At 39.4% G+C, this 16,313-nt stretch overlaps 1 protein-coding gene across 1 annotated transcript; it reads left to right on the forward strand.

Moving 5' to 3' along the window:
• The first annotated feature begins 6,636 nt into the window (after window positions 1-6,636).
• LOC309507369 (endosome/lysosome-associated apoptosis and autophagy regulator family member 2-like) lies at window positions 6,637-16,196 on the forward strand. The gene is made up of 4 exons (XM_082181534.1): window positions 6,637-6,823; window positions 9,612-9,732; window positions 10,752-10,941; window positions 16,032-16,196. The coding sequence occupies exons 1-4, from the start codon at window positions 6,659-6,661 to the stop codon at window positions 16,099-16,101; spliced, it is 546 nt and encodes a 181-aa protein (XP_082037660.1). The 5' UTR covers window positions 6,637-6,658; the 3' UTR covers window positions 16,102-16,196.
• Window positions 16,197-16,313: the final 117 nt, after the last annotated feature.

Genomic DNA, 16,313 nt, shown 5'->3' on the forward strand with positions numbered 1-16,313 from the left:
AATGCGGATATCATACTGGGGCGTCCGTGGCTGGTGAAGCATGATCCCATCATCTCTTGGGGCTCCGGGGAAGTGATAAAGTGGGGCAAGGAATGCTCACCAAGATGTTTTCCAGTTCTTCCACGTCCTGTTCTGAATCCTGTTCCAGTCTATGTCACATCAGTCGAAAGTCCACTCGAAAAACAGTCCACGAAGATTCCTGATATCCACTCTTCTTTCCAAGACATCTTCTGCCCCAAGAGAGCTTCCCAGCTACCACCTCATCGGCCATGGGATTGCGACATTGACCTGATTCCGGATGCTCCTTTGCCCAGAGGTAAGATCTACCCGTTGTCACTTCCAGAGACCAAGGCCATGGAGGAGTATATTCAGGAAGCTCTCGATCAAGGGTACATTCGGCATTCTACATCTCCCGCAGCATCCAGCTTCTTTTTTGTGGCCAAAAAGGATGGAGGGCTGCGGCCATGCATTGATTACCGGACCCTAAACCAAGGTACTGTCAAATTCAAATATCCCCTTCCTCTCGTCCCTGCGGCCCTCGAACAACTCCGTTCAGCTACCATCTTCACGAAGTTGGACCTCCGCAGCGCTTACAACCTGGTGAGAATACGAGAAGGGGATGAATGGAAAACCGCTTTTGTGACCCCTACTGGCCACTATGAATATCTGGTTATGCCCTATGGTCTGGTCAACGCCCCTTCCGTGTTTCAGAATTTCATTCATGAGGTCCTCCGGGAGTTCCTGCATCGCTTCGTGGTCGTCTACACTCAGAGCTCATCATCTCTTCCTGAAGGCCGAGAAGTGTTCTTTTCATCTCCCATCAGTCCAGTTTTTAGGCTACCTCATTGACCGTCAGGGGGTCCGCATGGATGAGAGGAAGGTCACTGCTGTAACTACCTGGCCAGAACCCACCACGATCAAAGAACTCCAGAGATTTCTTGGTTTTGCCAACTTTTACAGACGTTTCATACGAGGTTACAGCATCATCAACATTCACCACTCCACTCACCAACTTGCTCAAAGGTAAACCCAAAAGTCTCCTCTGGACTCCTGAAGCAGCCGCAGCCTTCCAATCCCTCAAGTCTGCCTTCACACAAGCACCTCTCCTGACGCATCCAGATCCTGAGCTTCCTTTCGTCGTGGAGGTGGACGCCTCTACCTCCGGAGTTGGAGCCGTCCTTTCTCAACTTCATGGGACACCTGAATTACTCCATCCATGTGCCTACTTCTCTCGGAAGCTCAGCCCGGCGGAGAGGAATTACGACATCGGCAATCGTGAACTCCTGGCCATCAAGTTCGCCCTGGAGGAGTGGCGACATTGGCTGGAGGGTGCCATCCACCCATTCCAAGTCATCACTGACCATAAAAATCTCCAGTACCTCCGTGATGCTAAACGACTTTGTCCCCGTCAGGCCAGATGGTCATTATTCTTCTCGAGATTCCATTTCTCCATTACCTACCGTCCTGGTCCTAAGAATGTCTGTGCCGATGCTTTGTCCAGATTACATGATTCTCCAGAGACTCCCGAGACAACCACCAACATTATACCTGAAAATATCATCATCAATCCCATCGAATGGTCTGCTCCTCCAGCCGTCGCCACTCCTGATCCTCGACCTCCGCCGGGCTGTCCACCTGATCGTCAGTTCATCCCTAGGACACAACGGGTAGATCTCATCCACACCATTCATACCTCACTGGGCACTGGACATCCCAGGGCCAACAACACTCTCTCGCTGCTATCCGAGCGCTTCTCCATTACCTACAGCCACGGACGCCCCAGTATGATATCCGCATTGGCTCCCTCCAGAACCAGCAGCTGAATATCCTCTTTGTGTAGGGCTCCGACTTGAAGTGTAATGGGTTCACATTTCTGGTGAATACGTGGACGTGCAGTGATGAACTTGGTTATGGGTTGGATCTGGTAAACATTTGACGAGGCTTCGGTACAGGCTGGAGCTGGCGACAGAGGGTTCCCGAGATGAAATTTCCTGCTGACCCGGAGTCGATGAGAGCGTGAACTGAAACAGAGAATGTTTGGGTGGTTAACTGGACACAAGAAGTGAGTGGATGCATCTTTTCTTCATCAATATGGAATACACTCACCGATGTTCGTATGGGACGAATTGGGCAGTTCAACCGAACATGCCCACTGGCTCCACAATACATGCAAAGACCCCGGGTCAGCCTCCTCTGTCGCTCAGCAGCGGTAAGTTTACCAGACTCTATTATCATGGGCTCTGGTTCTGGAGGGCTGGCGGTTTCAGATGGGCGGAGGAGTGCAGTAGAGTTAGAATGGGACTGATAAGATTGTATACGGTCTGAGCACCTGATGGATTGTTGAATGAAATTTTCGAGCCCCATATTATCGTCCAATGCGGCCAGCTGCAGACGGAGTTGAGGTGTGAGACCAAGCCGGTAGGTGGTCAGTAAGGACCGCTCGTTCCATCCACTGGCTGCAGCTAGAGTGCGAAAGCGAAGGGCATATTCATGAGTAGACATCTTTCCTTGAGACAAATGATAGAGTTGCTCACCGGCTGCTATCTCTCCATCCGTTCGGCCGAATACTTCTTTGAAGTGGGAAACGAAGGCTTGTATGGAACTAATGGCTGGGCCAGCTTGCTTCCAGATCGTTTCGGCCCATTGGAGAGTTGGACCGGTGAGTAGAGATGTTATGAATGCTATTTTTGACTGGTCGGTTGGATATAAAGTGGGCTGCATGGTGAATATGAGAGAGCATTGAAGCAAAAATCCGTTGCACTCCTCCGCCCCGCCAGAGTAGGACGCTGGTCGGGCCATGGGACTGGAAGATGCGGTGATTGTGGTGGAAGAACCTGGCCAATCCGTGACAGTAACATCTTATTTCAATAAAAAGAAAATGCATTAAAATGCACGATTTTGTTTGTTATTTGATGTGATTATTAATTCAGATATTTTAAGTATTTATATATTAACTTTATATGTACTATTATGTATTCTTGATTCATAAAAATCATTGATCAATCCGGGTAGTTGTTTTATACAAAAATAAAATCTATTGATTTATTATGAACCAGTAGGTATATACACTTCCATTTAATTATCAGGGTATTGAAAGTAGTTGATTGTCATTTAAATGCTTGTAATATTTTGTGCAACCATTTGAGGCTACCTGCTTATTAAGACACTTTTTTAGGTGTTGCGTGAATTACCCTAGATTCAGGCTTTTTAATAAGGTCTAATCCATGCAAAAGAGCCTGTGTCATTGTGCAGGGTTGTGTTTCCCAAAAGCATTGTAAGACTAAATGGAGAGACAAAAAGCCAATTAGAATTATGGCCTCTTTCCCAAAAAGCATTGTAACTTGAGAAGACCTTTAAATTCACATAGATCTAAGCAGGGATTTTCAAACTTGGGTCCGGGGACCCCCATGGGGCCAAATTTATATATATATATATATATATATATATGAATAAATAAATTGGATAAAATAAATAAAACATTGATTAAAATAAAAAATACACAAAATAAATAACAGTACAGCACACGTATATTGTAAGTAGAAAGAATGTTACAAATGTAACAAAACAAACTAAATATTTTTCACTGTTTCACATATAATATTCATTTTCACAGTATAAATTTGGTTTTTACACATGAAAATATATAGCTGCCTTTTACATATTAGTAATGAGGGGCCCTTGAGTCGCACCAGGATGATCATATTTGAGGGTCCATGGCATCTAAAAGATTGAAAACCCATCATCTAAATTAAAATATTCGTAGAGTGCTAAACGCATCGCTACAGAATCACCTGCAGGACAACCGCAAAACTACACCTAAGTTTAACAGTAGGCTACAGTTATTACTCACTCTTTTTGCTTTTTCCTTTAATGTCAGGATACTTTATTTTATGCCTTTATTTAAATCAAAAAAGTGGGATGATTTGTAACCACGTAGTTTGCACAAAAAAGAGGTGAGATTATTGTTTCAGGCAAGTGAAGGCAATTCAGAAGATGGTCCAATAAAAGAGGCTACTTTAGATAGGGGCGTAAACATATCAATGAAGAGAATATCATGTCGTTCATGAGAACAGGAGCCGAATTTCTTCTCCCGGCCAAAGCCTTTTCATCCACTTCTACAACCCACTCTTCCTCCGCCTTCCTCGAACCCAGCGCACCACAAGGTCGTGAAGCGTTGCGTTATCGCTTTAGGGAGCAAAGAGCAGACCGCTCAATTTCACTCGGCAGTAGCCTACTGGCAACACAATGGACCTCGTTCGTTAGATTTAATAGGCTACCCTTTGTCATTAGCAGGATCACTCACACACAGAGCCACAAAATTATGAATTCACTCGTTATCGCCCCCTGCTGTCTGATTTCATAACTGTACAGATTAAAGAACAGCTGTTAAACATATGGCAGCCCATGCTTTGTTTATTGTTTCCTCCAATAAGATTACTTTTTCATTTGACACTGTTTTGTCATGTATTGTCTCCATCCCACAGCTTTGCCCTTGATTATGAAATCAGAATGGCAGAAAAAAACTAAAGTTTTTAGTTTAGGCCTAGGGCCTATTTTGATTTTTATTTAGTCCGAAATGGTTAGTAGGACTTTCAACTGAAATATAATAGAAGTATTATAATTTTCCTATTCTCTGAGGTAGTACGTATAGTTATTTACTTACTAAATTAAATCTGACTTGCCTGCATTACCGTAAGGTTGGAACACACGTATCAGTTGTGGCATCGTTCTTTCAGCCACTAACACATGCACAAGAAACGGAAGAAGCCTTGAAATAATTAAGCCATATACGCTTGAGGCTTTTAAATGCGAAGGCTACCCACAAACCTTCGTGTGCACCAGACTGCAAGCTGTAGATTCAGTGCAAAACCGACACTGCAAGTTTGTCTATGCCTCTTCCATTTGAGACAATATGACATGAGGATGTACTCAGATTATTATTTTTAATATACTTTCTTGACTAAACAGTGTTTAATAGTCTACCCAATCATTCAAAATGATCCAGCTCTTATGTCTTAGGCTATATGTCCTCTTGTACCCCTTGAAACGATGATAACGACTTCAACGAACATTCACACCCGTTAATAAAGTTAATATTAGTCTAATTAAAGTTAATTGTCAAACAAATATTTTCCTCGGCCAACGTCATTTATAAACATTTTGGGGCTTAATCTGCATGAAACATAGACATTCTCATGTCTTTGCTTTCTTGTAGCTAAATTATTTTCCATTAAAATCTGTCCCAATTCTCTTTGTACACGGAGTGAACTGTTATTTTGTAATATTTTTTGTTAGATTTTTAGGCTAATTGTTGAAACAGTTATACCATGTTTTATTTTACTTTCTTTAAAAAAAAAAAAAAACGTAGCCTATTATAATATTTAATAAATGTTTGTTTTATTGCATTTAGTTTTCATTTATGTTTTATTTAGTTTTATTTATTTATCTTTTTTAAAATTAAATATCAAATTTCAAAATATTAATTTATATAAAATATTAAGCCTATAAATATCAAAATATTAATTTATCGTCTTATAGGCCTAGGCCTTTTAAGTAGTGGCTGACGCATATGGCCTGTAGACTGGGTACAGTTGAGACACTTTTTGCGTTTTGATTTTTCACACAAAAAATAGATACTGAAAAGAAGTGAATTTCCACATGGCATGCCACATGACATTTCATTAGCTTGTAGACAAAGATATTATCAATCAATAATACCCACAAGTAGTTTATATTTTCCACAATTACCTAATAAAAATAAGGTGCTTTTTGTCTCAACCTTGTCTCAACTGTACCCATATGTGGTACAGTTGAGACAGTGCATGGTACAGTTGAGACACCCATTTTTAATGATGTAAAGATAACTTACCATTCATTGTAAATATAAAAAATAAAGACAAATAAAGAAAATAACAATTGGGCAACATTTTTGTTTATTCAACCATTTATATTCATTCATTTTATTTAAATTAGCACTGGTTAAAATTTATAAAGCAGGAACAAGATATTAAACAATATTTATTAATAATACACAGTTTAAATATCACAAATATCAAATTTTATTTTCATTTGCGTCCTATGCTGGCTAATTACGACCTTTAACCTGTTATCATAACACTGAACAATTAAACAGTGTGTTTCCTAATAGAGCTCTATCGGGGGTACAGTTGGTACACGTGTGTCTCAACTATACCCCGCTGGCCACCTCGCACATTTCTCTAGATTTTGCAATTACCTTGCATGACACAATACCATGAAATATGCCAGTTTTTAGGGCACAGAATAAAGTTTGTGGTGATACCAGTTATGTTTAACAGTCATATAGGGATAATAAGCTATTCATTGTGGAGAGTGCATGGTGAAGTGAACGTCCTACTTTAGAAAAAAAACTTTACCCGATATTTTCGGATCGGAGATGCGTCCACTGTTCAAATTTCCCACAAACAAAGAGGACACTAATACGCATGTGCACAGCAAAAATCACAACTTGTGCTTGCTGCGAACGCAAGTTATTAAAGGTGTCTCAACTGTACCTATGTCTCAACTGTACCCAGTCTACCCTAAACATTTTGAATTAGTCTACTTTTATACATTAATATGACTGTTGAACACATATCATCGACTGGGAGGGTTTTCTAATAGGAAATTATTTGATTTGATGGGACGGTCCCATCATTCCGTTCAGCAAACGATGGAGTGCACGAGGAAAAACAGCGTTCACCACCGAAGGCGTTTTAAACTGAGTTGTACAGCATGGATATGTTGTGTTTTCATCCTGAGCGCGTGCACGGGGTCTTCCGCTCAACAGCGTCAGTGTATAGAGGTGAGAGACCATTCTACTCATGTTTTTGCGATACTTACCGGCGTACATTGCGTTTTATCCATTTGTCCAGTTCATGTATCTGTTTTTGCACGTCTGTGGGTTTTTTAAAGCATTCGTGGTTGTTTGGCATACATTTATTTGTACTTTTGGGATCAGTCTCTTTACTGATAGCCTATGTGCAGCAAGATGTTGTATTATCACACCTTGTTATAACCAAAGTAACAGGTGCATCAGATACACACAGATTGAATGGCCGTAGTCAATGAGAATTAGGCTGTTTTGTTTACATATGTATGAAAAAGGAAAAAATAGGTTAAGAAACATTTAAATGTTCACTGGTAGTAGTTTAATTCAATTTCATCTTTATCATGGAAAAGTCACACTGACAGGCAGAGCCTTAAATAATGTCTTTAGAAGTTCTTGGAATGGTTCCTCTCATAACCCGAGAGAAAGGGCTTTTGAAGTTCCTTCCTTCATATTAGATATTTGAGGCATTTTTAGATCTCTCAGCGAAGCTTTTTTGATATATTGGAGCTTTAAGTTGAATCTTCACTGTTGGTTTCTCATTAACCCATAGCCATATCCAAATCTATATCCATGTGTATGTTGGTGTTACAAATCAACAACTTATTTGTGTGACTCTTTTGGTGTATTCTGGTCATTTTCTGCAGAGGATATATAACCCAAATGAGGACTGTTTTGTAGTCAATGTTTGGTTTATTTAATTTTTTTATAATACTTGGTTTTATTTGAAGCAGAATTTCTTAATTTGGTTTTGCTGCATATCTTTTAAAAATACAAAATGTGCATGCTTAATATTGGTTTATTTGTAATTATTGGCTCTTTGGTACCTCATAATGTAGCTATGGTGATTTTTCACTGTTTCCTGTTAGGCCTATGCCTAATTGTTGGGTTTTAATGTTGTTTGTTTTTGCAGTGGTGAACAAACTGCATTGCCATAAATGTTTACAGTCAGATTAGAGTAATTTAAGCTCTCAATCTGTTTATTCTTATGTCTTTTGTATGTTTGATAGCCTACTAATGTATGTTTACGTGAACTTTTCAGCTTAAATATTGATTTAGAAGCTGATATGCTTTTTGTCTAGGTATATTGATTGGTGTCAGATTGCTTATTTTGGGATGGGCATCCCATTTTAAATGCATCTCATCTTTGAAATAATGTGTTAGAAGAATCTAGCCAGAGTATGTGTTTTATTTCTTATGATAAAGCGTTATGCTGATGGATGAACAATGTTCCAGTGGAGTGCTAAGATGATTAGCCCTGCGTGCCCATCTCAAGAGCCTGGTGATATGATGCTAAGAATAGCTTCACTCAAACCGCTTTCACCGAGAGCTCAGCAACTCCTCTGGCCTTTGTGCATGGAAAAATGACTGTTAGATCATTGTGTCCCATAAACCAAAAGATTGACTGCAGTTCTTGTCTATGAATACGAAAAAAAAATCTATCTATCCATCTATCTATCTATCTATCTATCCATCCATCTATCCATCTATCCATCTATCCATCTAGTAGTACTACTAGTACTAACCGGCTTGTAGTAGTACTACTACTAGTACTAACCGGCTTGTAGTAGTACTACTAGTACTAACCGGCTTGTACTACTAGTACTAACCGGCTTGTACTACTAGTACTAAACCGGCTTGTACTACTACTACTACTAGTACTAACCGGCTTGTACTACTACTACTAGTACTAACCGGCTTGTACTACTACTACTACTACTACTACTACTACTACTACTAGTACTAACCGGCTTGTACTACTAGTACTAAACCGGCTTGTACTACTACTACTAGTACTAACCGGCTTGTACTACTACTACTACTACTACTACTACTAGTACTAACCGGCTTGTACTACTACTACTACTACTACTACTAGTACTAACCGGCTTGTAGTAGTACTACTAGTACTAACCGGCTTGTACTACTACTACTACTACTACTACTACTACTAGTAGTACTAACCGGCTTGTACTACTACTACTAGTACTAACCGGCTTGTACTACTACTACTAGTACTAACCGGCTTGTACTAACCGGCTTGTACTACTACTACTACTAGTACTAACCGGCTTGTAGTAGTACTACTAGTACTAACCGGCTTGTACTAACCGGCTTGTGCTACTAGTACTAAACCGGCTTGTACTACTACTACTAGTACTAACCGGCTTGGAATTATTGGAATTAGCCTATATCTGCGCAAATTTCTTCACAAAACACGATGTCCAAATCTGTTAACAAACATATTGTCCCAGTTCTTTCACCAATGATATATGTCAGTTCGTTCACAAACGTCCCGGTTTGTTCAGAAACGAGAAGTCGCAGCTTGTCCAGTTCATTCAGCAACAAGATATTGTCCCAGTTTGTTCATGAAAGTGATATGTTGCAGTTTTGTCATGAAAAATATTTTTCTCTTATGTTGTTTGAGTTTAATTCAGTCTGTGTGATCAAATACTTGTTCTGGAAGTCATTGGATATTGTAGATGTGATGAGAATTTGTTCAAACCCTTTCAATTTCTTTTCTTAAAATATTAATTCACGAATTAAACGCCAGTGATGCTGATTTGTGGAAAGGAAAGGGTGCAGCCACATTAGACTCAGGACAGAGGACTCATGTTACGACCTGTTTTAATATCCTCTGCATTGAGTCCACACAATACTCAAGCGTCCATGTGCTTTACTCTTTTACAGTCTAACTTCACACATCCACAAACACAAGCATTGTCAAGATCCTTGTTAAATTTAGACGTGTTGTTTTTCACAGACGGACTACTACTTTCAGTACACGGAGTGTAACAGCACCGGGTCTAGATGGAGGGTGGCCATCCCTCTGAATCCAGGAGAGTGTACAGGACTGCCAGACCCTGTGAAGGGCACCGACTGCAGTAAGTTCACATAGTCTGTTAGTCAGAGAGGAAGTTTAATTTATGGGAGGGTTTTGACTGAGATGGGTCTTTGGGAAATGGACATTTTGTGTTTATTTGGATGTTCATACTTGAATGTGTAAACACTAATGTGATTCAATGCATTTTGAATGGCATGAGTGTGTGCGTTTAAACCGTTTTTGTCACCCCTTATCAGCCCAGAGGAATTTCCTCTTAGATAGAATGTCCATTGGCCCGGAATAATGATTCCCCAAACTTTACAAAGTCCTAGGCCAATGTATTCAGTTTTAGTCGTGTAGTTTGGAAGAACGCAGCAAAAGGCATTCTGAAATCAAAATGGACCCCTTTTACTTTATTAATAAATATAATCAATAAAAACTGTCACAATTTTCAATGACACAAACAATTAAAAAAATGCATCTCGCCCACTACTTTATTTCTTGCTGAATATTCTTTCTCAATTGGAAATGCATCGGATTATGGAAATTAAAAGCTTGGGTTTAATGTTGTCTGTAACAGATTTTGTATTAAATGAAAGGTAATTTATTGTAAATTGATAATTGCTCTGCTGTTGATATGCATCTACATGATATTAGTTAATTTTCCAGAGTAAAATTTGTTTGTTTAAAATAGCCAAAGAAGGTGGCATGGTGGTAAATTTATTTATTTTTGTTAATTTCTTTTCTTATTTTTTCTTTATTTTTGTTTGTTTGTTTAACATAGCCAAAGATGCTGGCATCGTAAAAAAAAAAAGAAGCAAACTTTGTTTCAATAGCCAAAGAATCTCCCACGGATGTAAAAAAACCAAGCTGATTTTATTTACTTATTTGTTTTGTTTTATATTTTATTGTTTTTATCAAATGTCTGGATATTTTTATTGGATTTTAGATCTAAATTAATTGCCATGGTACACTTGCCCTACCCAGTACTTGGATTTGGTGATCGCTCTGGTCAATTTATTTTTCCAATGACATCTCATTAAACTGTATTGTACATTTGTTTACATCCTTGTCTGTCAGCATTCTCCTGCAAGGCGGGGGAGTTTCTAGAGATGTCTGCTCAGGAGTGCATAAAGTGTGCGGCTGGCACTTACTCCCTGGGCAGCGGCCTACGTTTCGATGAGTGGGACAAAATCCCTCTTGGATTCAGCAGCCTAGCAACCTCCCCTAATGACTCACCCAACCGACAGCATGCATCCACCTGCAAGAGGTGAGTTACTTTGGGGTCTTCAAAACAATCTTTTATAAATGAATGACTTCTCCAATTTGTTTTTCTTTTCGTTGTAGTATATTTCTTATTGAAGCGGAAATTCGGAGTGGAACATATTGAAATGCTTTTTCTTTCTTTCTTTCTTTCTTTCTTTCTTTCTTTCTTTCTTTCTTTCTTTCTTTCTTTCTTTCTTTCTTTCTCTTTCTCTTTCTTTCTTTCTTTCTTTCTCTTTCTTTCTTTCTTTCTTTCTTTCTTTCTTTCTTTCTCTTTCTTTCTTTCTTTCTTTCTTTCTTTCAACAAAATACATCACACAATTTCAGATACCTTTGAAATATCACATTTATGTATAGTCCTTAAGTATAAGAATTCCATCTCTCTTGTAAATAAAAAGGACCATGGAGCAAACAGACACAGAACAAGGTTAATTCTAAGTTAAAGAAATAATAAAAAGGAGATACAGTGGGGAGAACAAGTATTTGATACACTGCCTATTTTGCAGGTTTTCCCACTTACAAAGCATGTAGAAGTCAAATTTTTATCATAGGTACTCTTCAATTTTGAACAAAAATCCTGAAAATCACATTGTTTGATTTAAGTAATTAATTTGCATTTTATTGCATGACATAAGTATTTGATCCATCAGAAAAGCAGAACTTAATATTTGGTACAGAAACCTTTGTTTGCAATTACAGAGATCATACGTTTCCTGTCGTTCTTGACCAGGTTTGCACACACTGCAGCAGGGATTTTAGCCCACTCCTTCATACAGACCTTCTCCAGATCCTTCAGGTTTCGGGGCTGTCGCTGGGCAATACGGACTTTCAGCTTCCTCCAAAGATTTTCTATTGGGTTCAGGTCTGGAGACTGGCTAGGCCACTCCAGGACCTTGAGATGCTTCTTACGGAGCCACTCCTTAGTTGCCCTGGCTGTGTGTTTTCGGGTCGTTGTCATGCTGGAAGACCCAGCCACGACCCATCTTCAATGCTCTTACTGAGGGAAGGAGGTTGTTGGCCAAGATCTCGCGATACATGGCCCCATCCATCCTCCCCTCAATACGGTGCAGTCGTCCCTTCCCCTTTGCAGAAAAGCATCCCCAAAGAATGATGTTTCCACCTCCATGCTTCACGGTTGGGATGGTGTTCTTGGGGTTGTACTCATCCTTCTTCTTCCTCCAAACACGGCGAGTGGAGTTCGTACCAAAAAGCTCTATTTTTGTCTCATCAGACCACATGACCTTCTCCCATTCCTCCTCTGGATCATCCAGGTGGTCATTGGCAAACTTCAGACGGGCCTGGACATGCTCTGGCTTGAGCAGGGGGACCTTGTGTGCGCTGCAGGATTTTAATCCATGACGGCGTAGTGTGTTACTAATGGTTTTCTTTGAGACTGTGGTCCCAGCTCTCTTCAGGTCATTGACCAGGTGCTGCCGTGTAGTTCTGGGGCTCGTTCTTCGTACGTCGCTAACTCAGTTAGCTGGATTTGATTGTTGACGATTTGGCATGATCTTGGATTGTTTGGTTCTTCGACGCTCATCCTGGACTTGCTGTTATAGCAACAGGTGCGCAAACTTGAACCTGCTCGGGAGCAGGCTTATTTCATGTAAACAGGATTAGACTGCGGCTTCATAAGCGGAGCTGATATGGGAAGTCCATGGGGAAGTCCAGCGCAGCACGATAGCGCACTTTCTGAGATGTATATTTTTTTTCGTGACTCGTGAGATTGTCGTTTACATTATAAAATTGTTGGAAACGCACATTTATTTTCGACTTGTCGGAGTCTGGCTTTAACTACAGCACAAACTGTTAGCATTGGCCTAAGATTATTTGCGAGTGGCTCTTTCCTTTACACTATTGGAGATGCGGAGAACTTGATGTTAAGTGCTGTCTGTCGTGTCATTCGGAGTTTACCTGGCGCTTTTAGGTTTAAAAAACAGTTTTAGGTTTTTTTGTGGCATTTCCAAGCCACTTAAGACCCAATGTTGTAAAGCAGTTTTTTTTAAAGCAGTTTTTTTTTTTTTTTTTTTGGCTATCATAATTTTTTATGAAGATCATGCCATCATGACCATGCCGATTACAGTATATGTCACTCAGGCTTCACTAACGTGATTGGTACCATAGACTATAGGCTACCATAGACTGCCATCAAGGCCTCAATGAAGGGGATTATGTGAACAGAAAGGGGGTTCACAATGTAAATGTGCAGCCCAGTTACTATTGGGATTCTTAATATTCCAGATTAATAATATTATATCAAATTTAAAAAAGGCAGTTGACTAAAATCTTCCATATCACAAATGTGAAAGCAAAATGGCCAGGAACTATGCATGACTTAAGAATTTTCAGAAATTCACATTTATGCACATTATTTGAAAGTGGTAAGGAAAGTTCCACAATTAAATATCAAGCTCACTGTATTACATACACTTATGCTGATCCTAACAGAACTGCATTTCTTCATAGGTGATTATGACATGTTCCTGCCTGCAGACAGGTGTTTTATGACCCCATTCCCTGACCCAAACCAGTTACAATGCAGCTCTAGCCAGGACAAGGGCACACAATGAAATGAACTTTGGCTAACTAAAGGGAAGATTTCAGTGTCTGATAAGTCTGAGGGTTGCACACCTGACAGGGCCTGTGACATTGTTGCATGTGCCATATTACACAACATTGCAAAAAAAAAAAAAATCTTTTCATTAAATGTTTAATAAAAGACAAATATGCTTAGTTCCTTGAGTTTTATTTCAATTGTTCTTTGTAAAGAAAAGCCAGTGGTCAAGTGCCTGCAACAAGAGATATTAGACACATGCCTCATGCAACAAATAAAAAGGAAAAGTTGGCTATACACTGCCCACCTGTAGGCCTATGTCTCCTCTGTCTGTGCAGACTCTTCTGTAGGCCTTTCTGTAGATGTGGAATCCTGCAACTTATATTGCAGCCATAAAGCATACAAGTATAAATTAAGTAAAGTTCTTTATGCACTTGCAGGTAGGCTAGTTCCTCCATGACAGTTATCTGAGAGGGTTTATTCACTGTCCAATACAATGGAAACAAATGGACATTACTAAGTCTTATACTTTCTTTCCTTTGGAAAGTTAGAAAATGTCCACTTACTGCACATATTTCAGCCACCACTTTCTTGGGAACAGATACAAGTGTTGGTGTATTATGTAAAAGTGCACAAAAGAGGAAAACACAATGTCATTACAATGAACTACACTCGGGAAAAATATTTTTACATTAACATAAGTTTATCAGTTTTCACTTTCACAAGTCAAAGCAATTCATCATTACTCAAGACTTAACAGTTGAAATGACTATACAGCCTTAATTTAATGCAGCAAAAATTATTTTACAGTGTAGGCTACTAAGATCTTTTCTTTCTTTTTTCTCAGCCTTTTTCTTGGTTGCGTTTATAAACAGACAACCATTTATTTAACAGTGTCTTTTATAAAAGAGACTATAATATAATTAATAATTACCATTATGTAGAATATTTTTGTACTTCACTTTTGTTTGTTCCCATGTTCTATTGTGGTGACTGACATTACAATGAACAAAGTAATTATGCAATTATTAAAATACAAAAATATAGGCTAATAAGTGATAAAAACACTTTTAACGGATTTAAATTGTCTGCTACTTTTTGCCAGCCCTCTCTCCTGGCTTTTGCAGACTTTGAGGTGTTCCCTGGCGTTTTGATTAAACATTAAAATTCCGAATAAACTTCGACTATTAGTTCTTGCTCTGCTGAGGAGAAAAACTGAGCGCGCTCTTTGGCCACGCTGAGCAGCCAATAGCAGCGTTGCTGATCAATGTTTCTACTATCGATACATATCCCCTTTTCAACCAGCGCATGAACGCGCAATTATCTCAGATAACTCAATCCAGCGATACTAATCATATCCGGCAAGTGTGTTCGAAGAACCGAGTTAGCCAGATCATGATTAGCACGATGATATCATCTTGGATGTGTCATTTGATCTCGGATGTAATAAGCAACGTACGAAGAACGAGCCCCTGGGCTGATCCCTCACCTTCCTCATGATCACTGATGCCCCACGAGGTGAGATCTTGCATGGTGCCCCAGACCGAGGGAGATTGACCGTCATCTTGAACTTCTTCCATTTTCTAATAAATGCGCCAACAGTTGTTGCCTTCTCACCAAGCTGCTTGCCTATTGTCCTGTAGCCCATCCCAGCCTTGTGCAGGTCTACAATTTTATCCCTGATGTCCTTGCACAGCTCTCTGGTCTTGGCCATTGTTGAGAGGTTGGAGTCTGTATGATTGAGTGTGTGGACAGGTGTCTTTTATACAGGTAACGAGTTCAAACAGGTGCAGTTAATACAGGTAATGAGTGGAGAGCAGGAGGCTCTCTTTTTCTCTTTTCTTAAAGAAAAACTAACAGGTCTGTGAGAGCCGGAATTCTTACTGGTTATGTCATGCAATAAAATGCAAATTAATTATTTAAATCATACAATGTGATTTTCTGGATTTTTGTTTTAGATTCCGTCTCTCACAGTTGAAAAGTACCTATGATAAAAATTACAGACCTCTACATGCTGTGTAAGTGGGAAAACCTGCAAAATCGGCAGTGTGTCAAATACTTGTTCTTCCCACTGTATACCATTTTTGCTTTCTATATTTGGTGTTTAAAAGGTATTGAGAAGAATTCATTATCTTCATTGGTGGAACACTAAAATTGGTGGAACACTAAATAGAGTAATACTAAAATCCTAATGCACATACATAATGTAGAATGTGCATATCATTTTCAGTTGTACTCATAGCTAGTCAGATGTATCCAAAATGACTGTTCCCAATCAAAGTTCTCATTTTTTGGTTCTCATCAAAGCACTTGATTTTTGCCCCTTTATTTGTATCCCTTTATTTTATTTATTTGATATTAAATCAGAACACGTTCAGATTAAAGCATGCACTAAGACCTATTCGTGCAGGCATGCACACACTTCCAGAGAGATGAAACAATTCAAGTATTAAACAATCTTTTTTTTTAAAATGTATCCTGTTATGCATATCAAGACTATAGTCACCATAGTGTGTGTGCCTTGTGTATTTGTATGCTTTTAGTGCAAAGTGGGTTGCTCAGGGCTCGTATCTGGAGTCCAACAGGGATGAGTGTACTGTGTCTCTGATGTGAAAATCCCAGTAACTGAGCAGATTGTGAAATACTCAGACCGGCCCGTCTGGCACCAACAACCATGCCACGCTCAAAATTGCTTAAATCACCTTTCTTTCCCATTCTGACATTCAGTTTGGAGTTCAGGAGATTGTCTTGACCAGGACCACACCCCTAAATGCATTGAAGCAACTGCCATGTGATTGGTTGATTAGATAATTGCATTAATGAGA

The sequence above is a fragment of the Leuciscus leuciscus genome (assembly GCF_965113295.1).
Source record: "Leuciscus leuciscus genome assembly, chromosome: 10".
NCBI lineage: Eukaryota > Metazoa > Chordata > Actinopteri > Cypriniformes > Leuciscidae > Leuciscus > Leuciscus leuciscus.

Bases quoted from the DNA above. Each gene is read 5' to 3' on its own strand.
- LOC309507369 (XM_082181534.1), top strand. From the start codon at position 6,659: ATGGGACGGTCCCATCATTCCGTTCAGCAAACGATGGAGTGCACGAGG. The intron at 9,733-10,751 runs GTAAGTTCACAT...CTTGTCTGTCAG, and splicing joins TGTGAAGGGCACCGACTGCA to CATTCTCCTGCAAGGCGGGG. The intron at 10,942-16,031 runs GTGAGTTACTTT...GTATGCTTTTAG, and splicing joins CATGCATCCACCTGCAAGAG to TGCAAAGTGGGTTGCTCAGG.